At 38.1% G+C, this 23,674-nt stretch overlaps 2 protein-coding genes across 5 annotated transcripts in view; one reads left to right on the forward strand and one right to left on the reverse strand.

Moving 5' to 3' along the window:
* FAM162A (family with sequence similarity 162 member A) overlaps nt 1–3,237 on the reverse strand; it is a 42,879-nt gene extending 39,642 nt beyond the window's left edge. Inside the window, exon 1 of one of the 3 annotated variants that reach the window (XR_005722904.1) lies at nt 1,960–2,108. Coding sequence is in view for 2 of the 3 variants with exons in the window: in XM_040250501.1 (XP_040106435.1) it covers nt 2,943–2,985 (43 nt within the window). In the remaining variant the exon portion in view is untranslated. Of the gene's footprint in view, nt 1–1,959; nt 2,191–2,942 lie in introns of those variants that run through there. The other 2 variants (XM_040250506.1, XM_040250501.1) reach the window with 2 other exon arrangements.
* On the forward strand, nt 3,224–23,674 carry MIX23 (mitochondrial matrix import factor 23). Of its 2 annotated transcripts, none has more exons than XM_040250526.1 (5): nt 3,224–3,334; nt 12,391–12,516; nt 15,258–15,404; nt 19,944–20,003; nt 23,372–23,674. In XM_040250526.1, exons 1-5 carry the CDS (start codon nt 3,284–3,286, stop codon nt 23,420–23,422), a joined length of 435 nt encoding a protein of 144 aa, XP_040106460.1. In that variant the 5' UTR covers nt 3,224–3,283; the 3' UTR covers nt 23,423–23,674. The 2 variants fall into 2 exon arrangements, with proteins under 2 accessions (XP_040106460.1, XP_040106451.1); XM_040250517.1 differs by lacking the exon at nt 23,372–23,674 and adding an exon at nt 20,515–21,061 and having other exon boundaries at nt 3,238–3,334.

Consider the following 23,674-nt stretch of genomic DNA (forward strand, 5'->3'; position numbering starts at 1 on the left):
ATGATTAAAAATAAGGGTCCATCATTTAAAGGATTAAGCTCTGGCTTTTTGAAATTTCATTCACCTAAAGCATCTCCTTCCAAACAATATTCTGGATAAGTGAGGTATGCCTAGATTATGTTTCTATCTGATCTACCTTTCCTTTAGTAAGGCTGCCAGTTAAATCACTCTTCTTACTTGAAAACTATTTGCATATGAATGACTGCTTCAGTTTCACAAGTAAACCTGCATTTCATGACTCTTCCATTTCACACGAAATAGACCCTGTCAGCCATGAGAAATACATGTAGATACATATCTGAACAAGCAGCTCGAACAAAGCAAATTTGAGGGCACTGACTCATCTCCTGACTCTAACATTTTATGGTGAAGTGACCTGGGACAAGTCATCTAACCCTCAGACCTTTGTTTATTCATTTGTAAAACAGGGAGGGGATGATAAGAGTTACCTAAGAGGGCTACTATGAATAATCAATCACATAAAACAATGCAGGTGAAAGTATTTAGATATAAAATGGGCAAAAGTGAGTGAAAGAGCAGATTGCTTGGAGTTGCTCACAAAATATCAGACATTCAGAGATCCTTTGGAAATAGTTGCTCATATAACATCCTTAGAGGATCTATCTGGAGTAAAACCAATTGTCCTTAAATTGCTCAAGGAATTTTGTTTTGACTGAGTGCCCAATAGTAAAGTTCTTAAAAGTTTGCAAGAGGTTTTGGAATCCTTATAGTGCATAAATGTATTAATATTCTCAAGGCAAGAACATGAACTAATTAAAAACATTCAGACTTGGTTCCATAGTCAAAGTCCCTTTTACAAGACATTTTTTAGAGAGTAGAGATTCTTTCACTTACCTTACTAAAAAGGTTAACTGGATGTATACAAAAGACTTTAAGCAAATTAGTTCATCAAAACTGAACAAATCAATGAAATCAATCTTCTCTAGTGGAAAGGGTATTTGTCTTAAAGGAAATAAATAATATTCAGTCTGAAACAAGTTTTCCTGCCTATTCACCACTGAAATGCAATATAAGCCATGCAAAGGATAACTTTTTCTACATTATTTCATTTACATTTACAATGTTCATTTACATTATCTCAATCACTAAGTTTAAGGCAATTCTCTCTTTAAAATGTGAATTAAACAACTTTTTGGTACTAAGGAATCAATCATTGGACACATCAAAGTTCATGAACAAGACCAAAAGAGTGATTTGCCCTGGTGCTAGAAAACAGACAAAAGGCAAATACTCTTGACTTCTAAGCCCCTAGTAAGCAAAGGCTCTGTTGGTTCCCAAGAAGGCTAATTAAGTTCTGACTCCCAAAAAGTCATTATACAAATGTCTACAAGGAAAACAAAACGCATGTCCTGCGTTTACGTAACACTTTCCTCTAAGAAATTCAAAGCACTTTATTGTAGAATTATTTTAAAGAAATGTATCCTCCCCCCACTTTAGGAAACCAAATACTACTATTCTGGGAGACCTTAAATCTCTTGCCAAATCAGATACCAAATGGGTAGGAAAACCCAGACTAGAAATTTTCTCTGAGGGATAAACTCTAGAGATGGTTGGGGGTGGGAGTGAGGAGGACACTAAGACTCATGGAAAGCTGAAGCACCAGTTCTAGGAATGGCAGGTGCATTAAGAACTGACTCACAGGGCCTGGGGGGTCGCGAAACTGATCGTAACAAGGGCTCATTAAATTGGAGGCAGCTGGGTGGATGCAGAGCCTGATACGAGGGTCACTCCTGTCCAGTCCGCATGTCTGCTTACCAATTGCGCGCTCAGCCCCTGCGCTCTCCCACTATTACTACCCTGTAAACAGGATCCCGAACTACCTGAGGGGAATGTGTAACAGAACAAAGCAACTACCAGGCCTAACGGGGCTGCAGGCTTCCTTCACCCAAAGCGGCCAAGTTGGCTTCCCGCCCACCTTCAGCGCCGCCCGCGTCTCACCAGCCACCAGGCGCAGGCCGCGGAGGCTCCCCATGGCCGCCTACTCCGCCGACCAGCACAGTGCCCCAAGGCCGGCGGTGGCGCGGGCGAGCTCAATGTCACCACCGAGCGCCGAGAAAGTGAGGACGAGAGCACCAGTGGTGGGCGGGGCTTGTGGAAGGTGAGGGCAGAGCCGGAGGGCCGTGCGTGGCAGGGTGGTGGGCGGGGTGTGCATGACAAAGAGTGATTGCCGGTCCCTGTGGGCGGGGCCTGAGCGATGCGCGGAACGTGCGGGTCGTGCGTAGCGCTCAGACAGTGCGGGTAGCGGCGTCGCCCCGCCCCGCACGGTCCAGAGTTTTGACAGAGGCCTTAAGAATGCTTTTTTAGAGTCTTGGTTTCCAGTGCCATTGCAAAGCATTCTCTGCACCTAGGAAAGTACCCGTTTAAAATAGAAAAAAAAAGTAAATGCTTATTGGAGGACTTTTGTGAACTGTAGACCCGAAGTCACACTGCCTAGATAAACCAGTATTTCAGTACAGTTTTTGCAGTGTTTTCAGTGAATATGTACATGCCTTTCTCAAAACTACATAATTGGGTTCTTAGTGACCAGTGGCCTTGGTCTCTTGTTGGCTTTGGGAGTATCAGGCCACCTGAGAAATTCACATGAAAGTGAAAGTTGCGCAATCGCGTTTGACTCTGTGATCCCATGGACTGTAGCCTGCCAGGCTCCTCTGTCCTTGGAATTCTCCAGGCAAGAGTACTGGAGTGGGTTGCCATTTCCTTCTCCATTTTCTTCTTCACATACATGTTTCCTATTTTGTTTTCTATTTGCCTATTTTTATAAAACAACATTTTACTATTTCTACACCTAAACATCTTAATCACCTCTTACCCAGTACTGCCAGAAGTGTCTTTTCTTGACATTTCTTGCTGGAATCAAATTCTTAAAGAACAAAAGCCCCTCTGCTTTAGGGACGGGATAAGAGGGTTAAGAAAAATCTTACTTCTACGTAAGAGTTCCTCCTCGAATCTGGTCGGTGGGGCCATTAAATTGTTTCCCTTTTGTAAGAAAATGGGATTGGCGTAAAACGATCCCTTCAAGTTCTGACATTCTTCTATCTATGCGCTGGGGCCAGTTCCAGGAGGACAAGTTAAACGCATAAGAATGAAAAGAAGGATACCAGCGTTACGGGTTTCAGTGTGGATGAGGATAAGCAGAAAAGACAAACCTTGAACTCAGCTTTCTTGCTGAGATTTCCCTCTCAATATTTTTTGTTAGGCGGCGCCGCGGACACCTTTGCTCCGCGGTGATTGGCTCGGAGCGGGGACCTCGTGTTTGTCCAATATGGCGGCGCCCAGTGGCGGTGTGAACTGTGAGGAGTTCGCCGAGTTCCAGGTGATGGGGTTTTCCTCACGTGGCATGCGTACCCTTCCTTTTGTCCCCGGACCCTATTCCCTGCTCTAGCCTGGGAGGGGTATGCGGACTAGTTGTGTATGAAGCGGGCAGTTCAAGACTCCTTTTCCGAGCTATTGGAGGTCATGGGGGCGCGAGCTTGGCCTTAGAGCAGCTGCCGCGTTGGGGTCGTGGTTCTCTCTGCTCCTCCCAGTGCTTGAGTAACTGCACCCAGAAACTCTAGTGATTCTGCGGTGCCAAAGCCGAGCTCGGCCGAGTGGGTAGGGATTGTAACAACCTTCTAGCCATTCTTTGAACTCAGTTCTTAGCTTCTGTCATTCCCCTCCTACTTTAAGCTGAGCGTTTGCAAGAAAGAAAGTGAAGGAGAGCTTGTTTACTTGATAAAACAAAACAAAACTTGTTTTACTATTTTGATGGAACAAAACTTTTGGTGTCTTGGAGGGGCGATTAATTTTAGTACCTGCAATGGTGCTCTGCCTTCCTAACCATTAGAGAAAATACATTTAAGGAAAAGGTTGTATTTTTTATATATAAAAACATCAGAGGTCCAGGGCTAATTATTAACCCACGAATTAAAGAACAAAGGGTCTAGATTTTGACCAAGTTGCTATGAAAATTCTACTACTGTAGTCATAAATTTGCTGCTGTCTCGATAAACGGTTGAATTTAAGTCATGAAAAGGGTATTTTAAACTGGAGATACCGAAAAATCTGTTCATGTATCATTGACCTCTGTAGTAAGCTTTGTTCTTGGAGCCGTTTTTAGGGAGTGATATTCTTGAAGGTAATCTCAACAGATTGAATTATTTGACAAACATCATTTGATCAAAGAAGTTTGTGTGGGGTCTTTCCACCATTATATACATCCTTTTCACCACTTCAGCTGCACAGATTAGATCAGCACAACAGCAACAGACTACAAATGTGATCAGAGTGCCCAAGAGATACAAAAGTTTAAAAATCTTAGATAAGATAGAAAAAAGACTTGGATTCTAACATGTATGAAATGTTTAAGATTAGCTGGCACATTTGTGGCCTTGGTCTTGTCATATTAGCCCTGTGATCTAACTTAATGAGCTCAAATAATTGAGCAATGCTAGCCTTCAAGTTTGTGAGAAAGAGCCCTGGTTAGGGAATTAAGTGTTCCAGGTTCTAGTACTGCTCCTGCAATTAACAGCTTTGGGACCTTGAGCAAGTCGCTTAACCCCTTCCATAATTAACTTTTGAATCTGTAAAATAAGATAATGTTAAATAACATTTAAAACTGCTTCCACCTCTGTGTTTATTTGAATCTCTAAAACAAAATTTCTGAGGATATCTTTGAGCTGTTGAAACATCCAACCGTGCTTGAGGAACACTTTTGATTTTCCTTTGGACAGTCAGATTATATATTATAAGTGGGGAAGAAGCTTAACTGTCTTGGAGAACCATTTTATTCGCAGAGATGATATAAATAAAAACATCATAAAATGAATCTCATTAATGAAACCTGGAGAAGTTTTTAGATTGTTTTTCTTTTTCAAACGTGTGATTTATAATGAAGAATTTGTTGTTCAGTTGCTAAGTCGTATCCAACTCTTTACAAATAATGGAGAATACCCTTGGTTAAAAGTCAGAAGATCTGGTTTTCCAGATCTGGCCTTGGCATATCATTTTACCTCATATTGAAAGAATATAAGAACATTTACCCCTGTTGCTTCAGTCACAGAAATGTAAAATATATATATTTTATAATGTAAAAGTTTAGTATGACATTTAGGTTTTAATGGATTTTATAAAGTTATAAACTGTGATAACTGGCACACTAACAAATTATGAATCAAAGTTTATATTTTTAGAACTATGAAACCATTACATTGTGTATGTAAATACCTTATATATGAAAAGCCCTGCACTGAATACTGTGGAAGAGAAAAAGAAAATCATGTATTTTTATTATGAAGATGTTCAAACATTAGAAAAATTGAAAGACTTTCACAATGAATACTCGTGTACCCAGTATCTGGATTCTACAGTGATTCACTGTATCTACTAAATCACATATCTATCCCTCAATCTATCCATCGATCCACATTTTTAATTTTTTTGGATGTATTTCAAAGTAAGTTGCTAGTTCATAACTATTCTCATATAACCCATTTGTGGCCACAAAGGGAGAGAGGTCTCTGGTGTCTTTTCCTCTTACAGTGACATCAGTTCTATGGGATTAGTGTCCCACGCTTTATGACCTCATTTAACTTTTTATTGCTTCCCTAAAGGCCCTGTTTCCATGCAGCCACATTGGGTTTTAGGGCTTCAACATATGAAATTGGGGGCAGGGTGGGGGGAGGGCATAGTTCAATACATAACAGATATCTGCCAGGTACCAGGCACTTGGAGAAACTGAGTAAAATATAAAAAGAGCTCAAGTTAGGGTATAAAACATGCAGAAGATGTTTAGAATATGAGCACAGTGTTATAACAGTTCAGAGAGAACTAAGTCAAAGAGATGTAATTGAGCTGGGTCTTTGGTGGATAGAACCAGAGTAATTCTCGACAGAAGAAACAGTATATAGGCAGACAGTTTTATGTGTTGCGGGGGAAATAGAAAATTGCTGGAATTCTGAATTTTCACAGGGGCATATTTGGATTACACAAAAGATTGGAACCAGGTTATGAAAGGCCTTGAATGCCACTTGTGCAGTTCAGGAGTCAGTGAGCAGAGTGGGGGAGTTGATCAAAGAGATGCTTTTGGAAGATTCATTACTTCTGCCACAGTCTGTCTTTGTGCCCTATCATTTTTGCAGTTAGCTTTGCTGTAGCTCTTCTTATCTTCAGTCATTCTTTTCTCTACTTAATTTCTCTTCAACCTAATCTCCATAAGGCTATGGCTTCATACTGTTATTAATATCTTCTAAATTTTAAAATATGAACCATGCATCTAATTTCAGAATTGTATGACTAGGTATATACTACTTAACATAGCATACAAGTCTTTAAAATCCAATCCCAAAGTGATTCTGCTTAGTTAAATCTCTTACCACTGCCCTTATTCGTACATATTCTCTCTCCCCAACCCCTGCCACTTCCAATATACATTTGAACTTTGCTGTCTAGCCATATAGGCCTGCTTTTCCCTGACCACATGATGTTTTGTCATTTGTGCTTTTTTTCCCACTTGACACCCTGAAATACCTTCTTCCTGACCCTATCTGAGACCCAGTGCATGTATTACCTGAGCAAAATCAACTGAGCATTCCTAGGATATGTAAGTTTTTGTATTTCTGATAGGAATATTAACTTACAAGATTAATTTTGAGTTGTTTGGCAATTAAATATAGACTGAATAGGCTGTTTTCTAGCATCCATGGTGGTTTCTTTTGCAACATGCCTAGCTGCTCTCTGTTCTCATGCCTGGGAGTGCAGAGGACTGCAGACGATTCTGGCAGTTGTAGGCAAGTCTGTATTTCTGGCTTGCAGGAAGCACACTGTGAACATTGTTGTAAAAATGGAGTTTGAGGAACCATGTCTTCTAAAAAGAGCACCATGTGAATGGGATTGGGTACCTTCTGGCAAAGTGAGGAGAAGAAAGGTTAAATTCCAGATCATTCTATGGAGCACATTTTAATTTTACTGTCATGTAATAGACCTTTTACCTCTCCCTATATACTTTGAAAGCTTCCTAAAATAATAAAAGGGATTTACCTAAGATTAACCTTAGGAATAGAGTGTAGTATAATTGTAGGGACAACAGGAAGTTTTCTCTACCCCTCCTTGCTGCTAGACATGCTAGTCCTTCAGTACTGAAATTGCCTTCCAAGAGGGTGAAATGAATGAAAGATAATGCATGAAATACAATTCCAAGATAAGTGCCAGAATAATTTTAAAGGGTCAGTCTAAAATTAGAGATTCATGATGTATCAATTTCTTCTTGTTTTGAGGAGGGTGAAAGGAGAAGCTAGAGATACTACAAAGTTTGAAGAGTTATCTTTTTGCTGTGCTTTGACACTTAGAAGCTGATTTAGGGTTCCAGCTCCTATACAGAGAAAGCCACTGAACTGTGTATATTTCTGTATTATCTCTGTGGACTTGTGTTGCAGTTCATTGTATGATGTCTGCTCAAGGGTGTCTTCTTTATATTTTCTTGGTGAATTTGTGAGAAAGAAGGTACATCGTTGGAGCTAGTATCAGGTAGGCAATCAGTAATTCATTTTGAATGATACTCATGGTTTAATGGCAGGATTTGTGTGCCTGCATTAACCTTCATCTGCTCTCAGCTTGTGAGGTCTGCTCAAGCTTTTCTCTAGACCTTGGAGCTGCCTGAAGAGCCCTGGCACTTTTTGTAATAAAGAAATTTGTGCCTAGTGAGGTAGTTTGTAGTTCTTTTCCTTTTCTTTTTGCAATTTTGAAAGAAATTCCTTCCTAAGTCTTACTCCCTTTCCCCTCCTTGAGCTTTTCTAGTATCTTTTTTCCTATCTTAAAAATAGCTTATGATTCTCAGCAATTCCTGAACGAGTACATTATCAGTTTAGAGATTGTCATTATATCATCTCAAATTCAGTACTGTCCAGTAGAATTTTCTGTGATGGTAGAAATTTGTCCTGTACAATATGGTAGCCACTAGCAATATGTGGCTCTTGAGCACTTCTTGAAATGTAGCTCATGCAACTAAAAAACTAAATTCTAAATTTAATTTTAACTAAAATAACCTCTTATGGCTAGTGTCCACTATATTAAAAGCCAAGCACTCGATCCTATATTGATGATTCTTTAGCACACAGAGAGAGGACTGATATATTTGAAAATTCACATTTTAGGTTCCATTTGTAAGACTTAAATTGATTCATTACCTAGTTAATGCTGATAAATTCACATTGTTATAAGGAACTTAATAGTATATCCAGATTGTTTTATCAGAGGGAAAGTTGGCTGTATTGCTGATGATTGTACTCAAACCTGAAGTTCAAAGTAAGTCATAATTCTGGGAAATGTGAAGATATATAATCTTTAACCTGCATTGCTATACCAATCTCCTAACTAACCTCTTTGTATCTACTCTTATTCCTGTCTAATCCATTTTCCACATGTTAATACTTTAACCTGAGCAGTTATTTCAGAATGCAAACCCTATCATATAACTCCACTGTATTTAAACACTTCATTAGTTCTCTGTTTGCTCTCAGGAAAAAGACTAACATCCAGTAAGGTGACCTATAATGGTGGGCCTCATTTTACACCATACTTTGTCTTACCCTCTACGCTTAAGCCATGTTAACTGTTCAGTCCATTAAACACTATTTAAATGACTCCTATAAAGATGACCTATAATTTCCATCATGTTAAATCTAAGAAGTTAATTTCTGCCCACATCTTTATTTACTTCTAGTAACATTCAACGGGCTTCCCTGGTGGCTTAGATGGTAAAGAACCCACCTGCAGTGCAGGAAACCCAGATTCTATCCTTGGGTCTGGAAGAGCCCCTGGAGAAGGGAATGGCTACCCAACCCCAGTATTCTTGCCTGGAGAATCCTGTGAACAAAGGAGCCTGGTGGACTACAGTCCATGGGGTTCCAAAGAGTCGGACAGAACTGAGTGACTGACATTCAACACAGTTGACTGTTCCTGCCTTGAAACCGCTCTTCTTCTCAGTTCTGTGACATCACAGTCTTTTTCCTGTTTATTTTTTTAAATTTTATATCTTTGTTATTTTGTTGGTTGGGCTGGGTCTTCGTTGCTGCACGTGAGCTTTCTGCGGTTGTGGCAAGTGGCGGCTACTCTCTAGTTTCAATGCATGGGCTTCCCATTGCTGTAACTTCTCTTGTTGCAGAGCACAGGCGCTAGGTGTGAGGGCTTCAGTAGTTGCAGCATGCAGGCTTAGTAGCTGTGGCTGGCAGGCTCCAGAGCACAGGCTCAGTAGTTGGTTCAGGAGCTTGGTTTGCTCTGTGGGGTCTTCCTGGACCAGGGATCGAATCCCTGTCTCCTGCCTTGGCAGGCAGGTTCCTATCTGCTATACCATCAGGGAAGTCCTCTTCTGTAGTTTTAGATGCTGGAGTTCCTTCTTGATTGTTAACCCCCTTTATTACCTATAGTTTCCTTCAGTGATCTCTTCCAGTTTCATGGCGTTAAAGAAATTAATTTGGAGAATTCCCTGGCTGTCCAATATTTAGGACTCCAGGCTGTCACTGCTGAGGGCCCAGGTTCACCAAACTCTTAATCAAACTATCTTTATCTCTTACCTGGACTACCATAGTAGTCTGCTCAGTGTTTCCATTCTCAACTTAGCAGCTGAAGTTGTCTTCTAAAATACTGTTATATCATTCCCTTGCCTAAAACCCTGTTTCCTTTAGAACAGAATCCTTAATTGTTTCTGTGATCTCTCTTGTCCTTCATTTTCTCATCAAATCTGCTCTCACCTAATACCACTTTTTCACTTACTCGCTTCCAGACCACTTGCCTTTTTGTTCTTCAAACATCCCCAAGTTTGTTCTTGCCTCTTAATTTTTGCCTTGTTCCCCAAAATGTCCTTTTAGTTGGCTTATTTGTGTCATTCAGATCTCAGTTCAAATGGTATGTCCTGGAGAGGTCTGTCTTGATCTCCCTGTATAACGTATTAGCCCCTCAACCCCACTGTTCATCTCATTACTACAGTTTTCTTTTTTGCATATTTTTCTGCACTGAAAGTGTCTTGTTTATCAGGATACTTGTTTATTGTCTGTCTCTCCCATGAGAATTTTGCTCCATAATTTTCTGTTTTACTCATCATTGTAGCCCTGGTGTTTAGAATGATGTCTAACATGTACTAGATAGACATTAGTAAATATTTTTTGAAGGAAGAGTGAGTTAATGAATGAACTCTGTGCTCTCTCTAATTGCTTCGTATGTTTGAAGAAGAAAGATTGCTGAGGACTCTCATCCAAGGAAAGCTTTATCTGGAAGGTATAAACTTTGGCCGCAGGATCAGTTTGATTTAGACAGGAGGAATGATGAGAGTTTAAAGGTTTTATTGTTTTAATAGGCAAGTTGTGGGAGGTAAAGTTTGCCAGGAAGGTCCCTGTCTACTACTTAACTATTTTTTGCCTCTCTAAGTAGTGCTGCCACTGTTTGTTTGGAATTTGCCACTTATTGACATTATATATCCTCTGCTGTGTATAAGACATTATTTAATGTGATGCTTGCTTAGTTAGTATGTTGAGATTATCCCCTAAGAATTCCAGATTACAGAGTATCTTGATACCGTTGACCAAAATAGAAAGATACAAGAAGAGGTGATAAGATAGTAAGGTTGGTTTTAGACCTGACATTTGCCTGTTTTTATTAGTCTAAATAATGGCCTTCTACAAGCTGTTTTACTTCAAAATTGGATTCTGGAAAAGGAATTAAACTACTAATTAAAGAATAATAGGCTGGTCAAAGAAGTTGTGATACCCCCACTGAATGGAATATTTATGCATGTATTAAATATGTCTTATATTTTTATAAAAATATTTGCAGATATGTATAGAAAAAACTAAATAATGGTTAACAATGGATAATTCTATTTTCTTTAAATTTTTTTCTAATTTTCTAAAATGATTATGTAATTAATACTTTAATCATAATAAAAGCTTATTTTAGCAAATGGATAAAGGGAAGGGAATATAACCAATATTTTATAATAACTTTAAATTTAATAAAATCTATAAAAATACTGAATCAATACATTGTATGTTTGAAATTAATATAATATTATAAATCAACTATAATTTAATAAAAGTAAGTTGTCACAATCGTATGGTTAAATAATGTATAAAATTCACACTCGTGCCAATTTTCAAATGAAAAACTGTCATTTTTAGTATGCCCAATAAATAAATAAATGGATGGAAGAAATGAAGAAGTTGTTTTCAATCCCGGATTTAACTTTGGTGAAGAAATAGGTTCATATATTGAAAGAGGTAGAGAATCAAGCAAAGATGGTTTAATACACATTAATATTAAATGTTAACTTGTTAGATGTTTTCAGTATTATACTGAATATATATATAGATACCTAGTATTATACACTTCTATTTTCTTGATGATTGTTTTGTGGGGCTGGGGTGAGGTGGGAGTGTATTAAAAGAGAAAGAGAAGAGTATATACTAGAAACATTCTAGAGTTTATATTATCTGGAGTCAGGAGGTAGCTGATACTCAGCCTTCTCTAGTGACAAATGAGAAAAAGTACCCTAATCGGAATGTGGGGAGAAGGGACTATGCTGGATTCTGGTACTCATCAGAGTCTTTCTAAGTCCCTTGCCCTTTTGGTATTTGTACTTTGATGATTGTTTTTTGAGAGTTGGATCCTCTTTTAGAGGGGAGAGATCCTTGGGAAATGTGAGCCTGGGTAACTGAGAAAAGGTAAAGCTAATTTCTGCTTGTTGTATGAACAAAAAAACCACAAAGAGATTTTATTCCTTTGCTAGCAGCATACTTTTTTTGTTACAAAAATAATATATACTCATAGTAAAAAACTAAAAAAAAAAAAGCCTAAAGGCGGGGTTGGGGGGGCCGCCTAAGCGAGTATAGATTAATTTCTGCATGTTAATCACTGCTGATGGTTTCTTACATATCTTTATAGAAGTTTTCTATCTAGCATCACATTTTAGAGAGAGTGACAAAGAAGGAATAGAACAAGCAATTATGTTGGATTGTTTTGGACAAGTTGAAGTAATCAAGTTCAGTAGAATCCTTTTTGGCTGTATGCTAGAGATAGAAAGAACACACAGTATTTGCTAAGCACTATGTGCCAGCAAATGGGGTTTACAAATGAATAAAAAAATCTTTATGCTTAAGACAATCACATTTGGGCCAAGGAAACAGAGTTGTGCCAAGTGTTAGAATTACTATTACATAAAAACTACCTGTCAGTCTTTCCATAAAGATTTTTCTGTGGTTGTACTGTATATAGCATGGTTTCCCCACTCCTAATATACAGTGTTGTAACAGATCCAAGAGCTTTAATTATTAATTTTTGCTTAACTGTTCTTATCACTTAACTTTCCATTCAAACTACTATTCTTTTATTTTAAATATTATATAGGAATTACTCAAGGTGATGAGGACGATTGATGACAGAATAGTACATGAGTTAAACACTACGGTCCCAACAGCTTCCTTTGCAGGGAAAATTGATGCCAGCCAAACCTGTAAACAACTTTATGAGTCAGTAAGTACATCTTTTGAGTCTTTTGCGCTTCCTTTATGTCTTTCTTTGCAGGCAAAATAAGAAATCAATTGGCATATAATTAAACTGTGGAAAAAGAATGGAATCTTCACATTTTCTTGCCCACACCTGAAGGTGTGTAAAAGTTTTGATTTGGTTTCTACAAACTAAAGAAAATGTGTGATCTTAAGCAATAGTCTGGGAAGATATGGTTCTAAGAAATGGGGAGATATAGTTCTAAGAAGTGAAAACAGTCTGCCCTTGTGGGCAGACTCTAACTTAAGGAAACCTTATACATCAAAGAAAACAGTGAGATAAAAGTGGGGTCTTTGAATGAATCAGTGTTATAAAAGCTAGACAGCTGATATAAGGAAGAATTAAAACCCTTCACACTTTCTGTATCTCCTTTCTTCCCTTGCTCATCAGGAAAGGGAAAAGAAACATTTGGCAGGAGAGATGGAAAAGCCACAGATAAATTGTCCTAGCAAGGGTACAGGTTCAGTCCCTGGTCAGGGAACAAAGATCTGGCAAGCTGTGCAGCCAAAAAAAAAAAAACTTGAAAAGATGAAAATTTTAGACTGAAAGTTCTCAAAGCTGTGGTAAAATACAACTGGGAAGTTCTAGGTATACCCACTTTAGATTCTTTTTGAATCATTCTCCTGCCCCACCCCAAATGTCTTCATTTCAAAATTGCTTTCCCCAAATCAAAGGAAATATGGTTATGATATGATTATCCTTCAGGATTTTTCTCCTCTAACCACAGTTTTGCCATACTGAGTTTCTTAATAAATATTATCTCAATTCCTTTGATAAACACTTTATATATCAGAAATAATTCTCATGTGACGAAATCCTCAAGCGTATGATACTGATGAGCCAATAAGCCTGGTTTTGTGTTATTTTTTCCTCTGGTAGGTTTATGTCACACCAACTATTACTCTTAGTTGTCCTCATTTCTTTGACATACATGTACAGAAGTCCATGCATGTTCCTCTTGCATACACTTAGGTTTGAATCTTATTGAAGGATGATCTTGAAAATAGTTGACGATACTGAGTAAAAGATGATTTACCCAGTCCTTCCTGTTTACATGGCTGTGGGTTCACAGAGGGTCTAATGTGAAGGAAAAGTAAGCAGGTAAGGGTAGGAGCATAGTCAGCATCCAGAAATGTATCCACAGGGAAGGTGCCAAGTTCAGGAGGGGGAACAGTGGAGGAAAGCCCAACTGCAGAAGGAAACTGGTGAGAGACCAAAAGAGAATTACTGAATATTTAATAAAATGTATACAATTTGAATTTGATTTTAAGAGGTAGATAGAAAAATGAGAATATTGTGTTAGACTTCTAGTTGATGCTAATGCTGTTTGAGCAGTTGCTGGTGGAGTTAGACAAAGTATCAAAGTAATTAAATAGCATTTAGTATCTGAGTAATATATTGAGTCATGTTACCTCTAAATTTTAGAGGTGGAAAGGGGTATTAGCAATTATTTACTCATAATTCATAATTTTACAAAAGAAGGAACTGAAGCCTGTAAAGCTAATTATTTAGCCAGTCTTACACAACCTCAGGGAGAGTTTCTTAACTCTGACGGTTATTCTGTTTGGGGGAGAATAGTTCTGTACCCTCCATGACTCCTTTAATTTTCTGTAATTGTACCTGAGGGAGTTAATAAGTAACAGACGTAGCATACTAGCTAGTAAATATGGGCCTTGAGGCTGTCCTTGTGAATCCTAAATGTTACAATGAAAAGAATTAGCATATTAGAGGAATTTACTATAGGTGGGATTAATGTCTATTAGGCAATTCCTTTTACATGAGTACAACTTATAAGTAATGTACTTTTAGTATTACTCTCTAGAAATATAAAGATTTATTCTTTGTATCTATTAGACCAGTAGTTCTTAATCACAGGGTTCCAGTATAATCATTTAAGAGATCTATTTCAAATGACTTATGAAGAATGCTTTTAGAATGGTTGTCAGTCCTGTATTTTATGTATTTAAGATATAAATAATGGTTAGGTCATTTCTATTACAGCTGTCACTAGCATAGCATTAAGGTATTCTCCCTTTGGACTGAAAAAGAAATGATATAATGTGATTACATGGAACAAGCCAGCATTTAAATTTTAGTTGGAGGTGAACCACTGTTAGCACAATTGATGGAGTCAACAATCTCTACTTCATTTACAGTTTTTCCTGGTTGATACTTTAAATCCTGAAAAGAGTTCTGTCTGACATAGGTAAATGTAGCATTCTTTTGTTTTTCTTTATTGTAACTAAAGACTTTTCTACATCACTTACTTCATAACTTTTTGCACTTGTTGACAATGTGAGGCTGGAAAAAAAAATCAAAGGACAAAGAAAGAGAAAGAGCAGCAATAGTAAGTGGCTCAGAAAGTGTGTGTGAGTAGGTATAGGGTAGATGAACACACAAATGCAATCATGGGAGAGAAAGGGGTTCAGAGAGGAGACTGAGATGAGAAGCCCAGCAGGAGGAGTGTGGGAAGAAAAGCAGGGAGGCCTGGGAGCATAGTGAGGAAGAGGACAACCCAGCCTATCACTTCCACCCTTGCAGCCCCTGCCTTTGATCTAGCTCATTCAGCACAAACTTCTCTTCCATAGACTCAATTTTTAAAAATTATTTTAGAAAGTCTTACATTTCTATAGTCTAAAATTAAAAAATACTGAAATGTGACAAATTGGTGTGATTTTTTTTTCCTTTTTCTTTCTTTGTTCTTTTAGTTGATGGAGGCCCATGCTAGTAGGGACAGAGTCATAAAAAACTGTATAGCTCAGACCTCATCAGTAGTAAAACAGCTCCGAGAAGAGAGAGAAAAGAATTTGGATGATTTAACGTTATTAAAGCAACTTAGAAAAGAACAGACAAAGGTAAGTTGAATAAGGTTTACATTTTCTAAGGCAAGGTTTCCAAACTTAGCCTTCAAAATAAAAGCAGTTTTTAATATGAAAAATCCAGAGTAAGATATGCTTATTACTTACAATGACCAGGAGGTTAGTACTTCATTCTTAATGGGCTTTATTTTATTGCGCTTCAGTGTTAATTAGTAAATTAATGTGCATTTTATGATTGTATGTAATGTAGCAGCTTTAGCTAAAAAAAAGCATGCAATCATGTTATTTCCATTCCTTTATATATTCTACAGTTAAAGATATAAGGATTAATACAGAGCAACACCATGTTAAAATATTTGTGGAAATCACATCTGTATCTATATTTTGAGTCTTGAATTGAGAAGAAACATTTAAAAAATATATTTACAGTTTAAAAATATTTATCTCTGGTTTCATCTGTAGAAACCTGCTAAATGTAATACAGATGTTTAGCTTCAGGATGTTACCCTCTTCAGCCATAAAAATGTAGTACAGTACTGTTTAGATATAACCAGGTACACTAGAGCCTCCTTACGTTTATTTCTTTGCTATGGAAAAGATGGTATGGGTCTTTGACTCTTTTCAGACTCTCCTTTGTTTCTATTTCATTTCCCATCCCTGCCATTTTCCCTTTTAGGAAAACACCAAATGTCCACTGAGTGATATGTCAGAGGAAGCCTTATTTTCCTAAAGTCAGCTATAATGTAGATGAGTGTGGACTTCGGAGTAGTGTTAATGAGGCATAGCTATTTCTTTACAGCCCTTAAATGTGGCAGGTCAAGAAAACAGTGGAAATGTATACCATATTTTATTTTCCGGACTGCATTACTGTCTTTTGGTGAGGGAATAGCTCAAGGGGTAACTTTTTATTCTGGTACACTTTCAAACTCTCAGAAAAGTTGCACAAGTCGTATGAGGAACTCCCATGTACCCTTTACCTATATTCACCTTTTGTTTACATTTTACTCCACCTGCTTTACAATTCATTCTCTCCACCCTTCCTACCCTTTCCTCCTTGCCTCCCTCTTTCCATGTCTTCCTCCTCCTCCCTCCATACACATTTTTTTTTTTCTTACCATTTTGAGAATATACTGGGTACGTTATACTCTTTTACCCCTACATATGTTGGTTATTCCCTAAGAACAGGGGCTTTTTCATATATGCTATTGCTGCTGCTTAGTCTTTCAGTCATGTCCCAGCTCTGTGACCCTATGGACTGTAGCCTGCCAGGCTCCTCTGTCCAGGCAAGAGTACTAGAGTGGGTTGCCGTGCCCTCCTCCAGGGGGTCTTCCCAATCTATAGATCAAACCTGGGTCTCCTGCATTGCAGGCAGATGCTTTACCACTGAGCCACCAGAGAAGACCTTCTTTTAACATGACCGCTGTATAATTACCAAAATCCTGTCTGCATTTTAAGACGGCATAATAGGTGACTTACTGGTCCTTGCATGTTGGGTAACTGAAAATCCAGTGTGACATAGAATCATGTTTTCATACTGAACAAGTTGTGAAGTTTGCTGTCTGTTCAGTGGATGTAGCCAAGGTTTGCAAAGGGGACCTTGCTGCCTCTCAGGTCTCATCTTTTGCTGCACACAGGAGAGTGTGCACTCTCTTAGTCACCCTACTGATGCAGTGTGTCTCACTGGATACAGGATTCATCCACCATCTTTACTGTTCCCTGTGTTCATGATGACTGCTTCAGCCCTGTGCTTCACACCTGCTCATTCATTAGTCAGCAGTGGGTTCTTCAGTGAACTTGGGCTGTAAAGGTCATCTTAGGAGGCGTTTTGGAAACCAGCCAGTGAGTTATGAAAGGTAGTTTCCTAGCCTGTGACATTGCATGGGACTATAGTAGAAGGTAACCATGGGTAGTACTTAAGCAAATAAGGAAGCTTGAATTTTTTCTTCAAGCTTGCTGTGAAGGTTATGGAATCAGAAAGAGGCAGCTCTTAAAGATGTTCCAGCTCTACCTCATCATTTTCTATATGTGGAAACAGACTCAGAGATACTGACCTCCCCAAAGTCACAGACTAGTAAGTAGTGGGACTGGACTTGAATCCGTCTCTTCTGACTCTGAATTCAGTCAGTGTTTTTACATTAAGTTGTGACTAATAGTCAAATTCTGATTACTTCAGTGAATAGTTTATTTGCATACGATGCCAATCTGAAAGTTCCCAGTTCTTTACCCTAACCCTTAGCTCAAAAAAGCCTTGCTGGAACTATGTATCTGCTGTCACCTGTTCATAGCCTTTGAGAGGAATTTTACCTGTGTAAGTCCCAGAGCCTCAAAAACAACTATCTCAAAGGTAGCATTTTGTTGGTGCCACTGAAATTGTATTAGAAGCTGGCTGTAATGTCTGCCATGTTCAAGAATAGAAGAAATATTGATTATAAAGGCAGATTGCTCTGAGGAAATCCATCTACCACTTGGAGGTTTTGTAATCTTGTAAACTAATATGAAACTTCTGAATTTCAGTTTGTAAAATGGAGTTGATACTTAATATCTTTTATTTTGGAGGGTAATGATTAAACTGTATAATATATGTAAGAGGTAACATATTGACTGATATGAAGTAGCAGATTCTTTCCTCTTTGAATCTCTGGGACTCCATATTCGTTCCATAAATTCTCTCTATAATATCCACCCAACCAGTGGTTTCCACCTTTTGTTTAACCAGTATTAAGAGAATTGAGGGGATGTACAGTCTTATGTGTCAGTGCATTCTCTTTTTGGACAGCTGTAATTGTTCAGATATTTTCTTATTGTGAAAATCTGTCTCCTTGTGACATGTAATTACTGATCCTTAATCATCCCTCTGGATAAGTCTAAACCCATTTCTACAGGACACCCGTTTAAATATTTGAGAGCAATGATAAACACTGTCTTTGGAGAAGGAAATGGCAACCCACTCCTGTGTTCTTGCCTGGAGAATCCCAGGAACGGGGGAGCCTGGTGGGCTGCTGTCTATGGGTCGCACAGAGTCAGACACGACTGAAGCGACTTAGCAGTAGCAGCAAAACAAACAGTCTTAGTGGCCTGTTGTAACATTGTTCTTTGAAGTTGTTACTTCTTTGGCAGAAAATCCGAGCTTTGACAGAGCTGTGAAGCTTTAATGATTTCTGTGTCTATATAGCTGATTAAAATCTGAAACTGAGGTTGTTCTCGTTTAAGCAGGCGGGCTTCCTCAGGCTTGTTGCTACTCCGCAGCACAGCAGACATGCTGTCCTTCCTTGTTCATGGTTTCAACCCTCTATTCTGGTGCATACTCTTGACCCCAAGTTTTGACTCTAAGAAGGGAGTTTACAAGGAGCACTGAATCAGTGCCACATCCAGTCTTAGTAGTGTCAGATGCACATTTCTCAAGCCTGTCTGAGCTGTCCTCCTAATTTCTGCTTAGGTGCTTTGGTCTGGGTCCCCACCTCCTTGTTGCCCAAATCTTGTCTAACTCTCTGGCATTTTTTCCCCTAAATCTCCTGGCCTGAGGACATCATCCTGCTGTTACCTTCTTGGCTGCCTCAACCTGTAGCTCATACTTTTTTTCTGCTAATTTTCCTGAATACTTCGAGGTTCTCCTCCTGGAACTAGTTAGCTTCCTTTCCTGTCAAGTCTCTGAGCAGAGGCGACTAGGACTGTGATGGGTCCTGCCATCTGGACCTGGCAGTGGGATTAGCTACTTTTTTGGTGGAGTTATTAGGTTGGCAGTTAAAAAGAAAGAAAGACTTTTTAGCATTTTAGACCTCAGACTTCTGGCCGTATGATTAAGGTATGGAAAATTCATCCCTTTCTCAATTACTTGAGCCTTTTATATCCCCCTTCTCTGTTTTTCTTCCTATTTCTTTTTTCTTTTATTCAAATCAGGTTGCCACCTCCTTGTCCTTTTTTTGTTTTGTTTCTCTGTGCTATCTTTGCAAATCTATGCTGTAGGATCAATAAGTCAAACTGGAATTACTGAGTTAAAGGACATGGGAATTAACATTTTTGCTAAGTCTTACCAAATTGCTCTCTATAGAAGTTACAACAGTTTGCACTCCTACAAAAAAATATATGTGAGTGTATCTTTCCCCATACCCTCACTAATACTAGTGACACGCCAAGGGGGCTTTAATGTCCATCACGCCAGTGTATGTTCCTTGATTCTTTGTCTCGTCACTAGGTTTTATTGGAATTATCAGGTTTCTTCTTTAAAAAAAATTTTTGGTCGTGTTATGACTAATTTGCATTTCTTTTTGCATAAGTAAGAGTGTACATTTAAAAATAGGTTTATTGGCCATTTGTTTTTCTTCGGTGAACTACCTGAGCTTTTGAGTTTTTTTTTAAAGCTGTCAATAATATGCAGCAGTGCTTGAGAACTATGGCTTTATAAGATTTAACTATTGATTAAATACCAGAATATCACAGAAGGTTTTGAAATCTAGCCTAAGTATTGACAAAAAATGCAGGAGCAGCAGCTGGTTTTTTTAGGAAAACTATATTATAGAGTTTGGTTTTAGTTCTTTAAATTTTTATAACTTCATTTTTGTTTTCCTTTTCTTGCAGTTGAAATGGATGCAGTCAGAACTGAATGTTGAAGAAGTGGTAAATGACAGGAGCTGGAAGGTATAAAATAATGTTGATTCTTGGAGGGAACTAGGAGGGGAAACAGAACTAGCAAAAGGAAACAAACCAAGGGAGGAGGGAGTGAAGAGTGCCTTGGGCACTTCAGAATAAAGGTCCTTCATTTACAGGCAGTTGAAGGTTTTAACTTTTTAGGGGGATGGGAGTTGCAGTTAGAATCCAAATAGAGCCATCTTATAAAAAAAAGTCACCTTACAGTCTCAGGGTAGAATTGCATGGTTGTCGTGGTAACAGAATTGGAGACATTCTGTATGATTCCTAATATTAATTGTGGGCTATTTGATATTTAGAGTTATTAGTTGTTAACTTAGAATCTTCAGTCAGTTTATTTAAGTTAGCCTTTCTGTGATTAGTTACTTCCATAAATTTTCATATCATTAACTACCCTTCACAATTGCTCGTTTTCTAACATATCTGATCATAAAACTTTTTTTGTATATAGTTTCATATGGTTTCACCGGTATCTGATAATAGGGCTTTTTATGGCTCCTAGATTCACATGCTCCTTACTACCACCTGCTGCTGCTGCTTAGTTGCTTCAGTCGTGCCCAACTCTGTGTGACCCTATGTGTGACCCACCAGGCTCTTCTGTCCGTGGGATTCTCCAGGCAAGAATACTGGAGTGGGGTGCCATGACCCTCCTCCAGGGGATCTTCCCAACCCAGGGATCGAACCCAGGCCACCTGCATTGCAGGCAGATTCTTTACCACTGATCTTCCAGGGAAGCCCTATTACCACCTACATGATTCTAAGTAGGAGTTAGATTGGGGGACCAGGATCCTAGGACTTTACATGTAGTTAAAAACCACAAAATTCTGACTTTTTAGTTTTCTGGAAAAGTATGTTTACATGTCCTCTCTAAAACTTCAAAGATTTCCAAAGGGCAAAATCTATTGAATCTGAAAGAATGAACTGAAAATTGTTTTATCCTTTGAAATTAACTGATGGAATTGGGCTGAATCCAGATGGAGGTCAACAGAACCAAAAACTAGAGTGTACCAACTTGCAGAGCCCTGAATAAACTGCAAAATACAAATTGACTTTCTTTGCTTTATCACATTTATTTATCCTATCATTTTTGCTAAAATTTCGTATTTCTGCCCTTTCCACCTGTGTGATAAGATGTTTGCTCCTTGAAAGATTTTGGGTAAATTTATCCATTTTTATTCTCTAGAGAGATAATATTTACTGTTGGGATGGGATGGGGATGGGTACAATGAACATCTGGTTTGGAAAACCCAGTGCAGGAATTGATGCATGTAAAATGTAGTAGGAAGAGTGAAGCATTTTTGGATTTGGTATTACTTTAAAAGAAAATATGCTCCATCCAAGTTTTCAAGGGAAGAAATTGTAGCCATGGTGCAATAGGCCAGCAAAAATGGTTAAGTTATTTAGGGAAAGGATTTGGAGAGACTCAGCCAGGTTGTATATATCATCCCAACAAGTGTGTCAAACCACTAATCTGAAGCCTCTGATCCGAGCATTGGGAACTCCAGGGACATGTCAGAGCTAGGAACTAACTGTAAGACAAAAAGGCCAGAAAGAGTCTATATAATTTCTTCATGTTCTAATTATGAGATACATATGCCAAAGAGCATGTAACATGTCGAATGTAAAGAATATTAGTAAAATGAACATGTATCTACTACCTAGTTTAAGAAATTGAATACCAGTACCCTATGTAGATTTTTCTTTTATTTTTATGCTAGTCCATTTTAGCCAACATGGGTTGGTTTCTTTGGGGGATTTTTGTTTGGTTTTTTTTTTACCTAAAAATGGTTAGTTCCTTACATCAGTAAAGTATGAGGGTAAATTCTGAGAAAAAATTGTTTTACATTTTTATAATTTTTTAAATTGGAATACAAAATTCTTTAGACACATGATTAATTTTTAAAAAATATTAAAAGATATACAATAAAAATTCTACTGTCATGCCTCTCTAATTTTAACCACCTCCTTTCCCTTTCCTCTGAAAGGATGTACATGCTTTCAGATATTTGTAACTTTAAAATTTTGTTTGTATGTGTACACACATATACGTATATTTTCTCCTTTATCAGATAAATGGAAGTGTGTTTTTCTTAATATATCTTGGAGAGCTTTCCAAATTAGGATGTAAAGAGATTTCTTATTCTTTTTTTATGTTTGCTTTATATTCCATCAAATGGCTATACCAAAATTTTTATTTAACACAGTCCATATAACAAGTAATCTTCGAATGTTTTTAACATTTATATTTGTTTAGTTTTTAGGAAGCAAGGTAAATAGAACAAAACATTACATCAATTTATACAATTTAGCAAAAGACTGGGCTCCCTTTGTAGATTGGACTTCCCTACCTACATGGTAGAGCATCTGGCATTCATTTAGAAAAGCATGACACACACACAAAAAAGAAAAGCATGACAGATATCTAAATAAAATCTACATTATAAAAGAATTTTTAAATAGTTTTATCTTAAAGTTAATTTAGATATTTTGTCAAACTGTCCAAAATATGTGATATGGAATTAAAATATTTGTGAGTTACTAAATAAGCTAACTTGTGATGATTTTTGTCCTTGAATACTTTAAATTTTATTAAAATAATGAAAATTGGTTTTTTTGAAAATTATTTTATAAATGAATATCAAGGCAGTCTGTGCTCTTCAGTTCAGTTCAGTCGCTCAGTCATATCTGACTCTGCAACCCCATGGACTGCAGCACACCAGGCTTCCCTGTCCATCACCAATTCCCAGAGCTTCCTCAAACTCATGTCCATTGAGTCAGTGATGCCATCCATCTATCTCATCCTGTCATTCCCTTCTCCTCCCACCTTCAATCTTTCCCAGCATCGAGGTCTTTTCTAGACTAGGCACTGTGCTCTTAGTGCCTAGTAAGTCAGTTTGAATTGGTGAGGAAACACCTCTGTTTCCTAAACCTGTTGACTTGGGGCAAAGAAGGTTATGAAGTGAAGTGAAAGTCACTCAGTCGTGTCTGACTCTTTGCGATGCCATGAACTATACAGTCCATGGACTTCTCCAGGCCTGAATACTGGAGTGGGTAGCCTTTCCCTTCTCCAGGGGATCTTCCCAACCCAGGGATCAATCCCAGGTCTCCCGAACTACAGGCGGATTCTTTATCAGCTGAGCCACAAGGGAAGCCCAAGAATATTGGAGTGGGTAGCCTATCCATTCTTCAGCAGATATTCCCCACCAAGGAATTGAACCAGGGTCTGCTGCATTGCAAGCAGATTCTTTACCAACTGAACTATTAGGGAAGCCCCAAAGAAGGTTATAGTCACCCGAAATTTCAGGTCTAATTTATACAGGATGACTCAGTGACCTTTGGTTTCTGTTCACATGTCTTAGGTGTTTAACGAACGCTGCCGAATTCACTTCAAGCCTCCAAAGAATGAATAAAAAGATACTTTTTTTTTTAAGATGGACCGGGTCATCTCATAAAGAGTCAAGCATGACAGACATCAACGTGGTGGGCTTCCCAGGAAGATTTCTGAGCCAACAGTCCAAGACCTTTTGTTGATTTCAGCCCCTCTTAGCCAAGACCTCACATATAAATAATTCTGATAATTATGGAGAAATCAACTGCTATTTTATACTGATTCTGTAAAAAAAAAAAAGTTTTGTAACTATTAAAATAATTTTCTGACTCAA

The sequence above is a fragment of the Oryx dammah genome, unplaced genomic scaffold (assembly GCF_014754425.2).
Source record: "Oryx dammah isolate SB20612 unplaced genomic scaffold, SCBI_Odam_1.1 HiC_scaffold_2, whole genome shotgun sequence".
Classification (NCBI taxonomy): Eukaryota; Metazoa; Chordata; class Mammalia; order Artiodactyla; family Bovidae; genus Oryx; species Oryx dammah.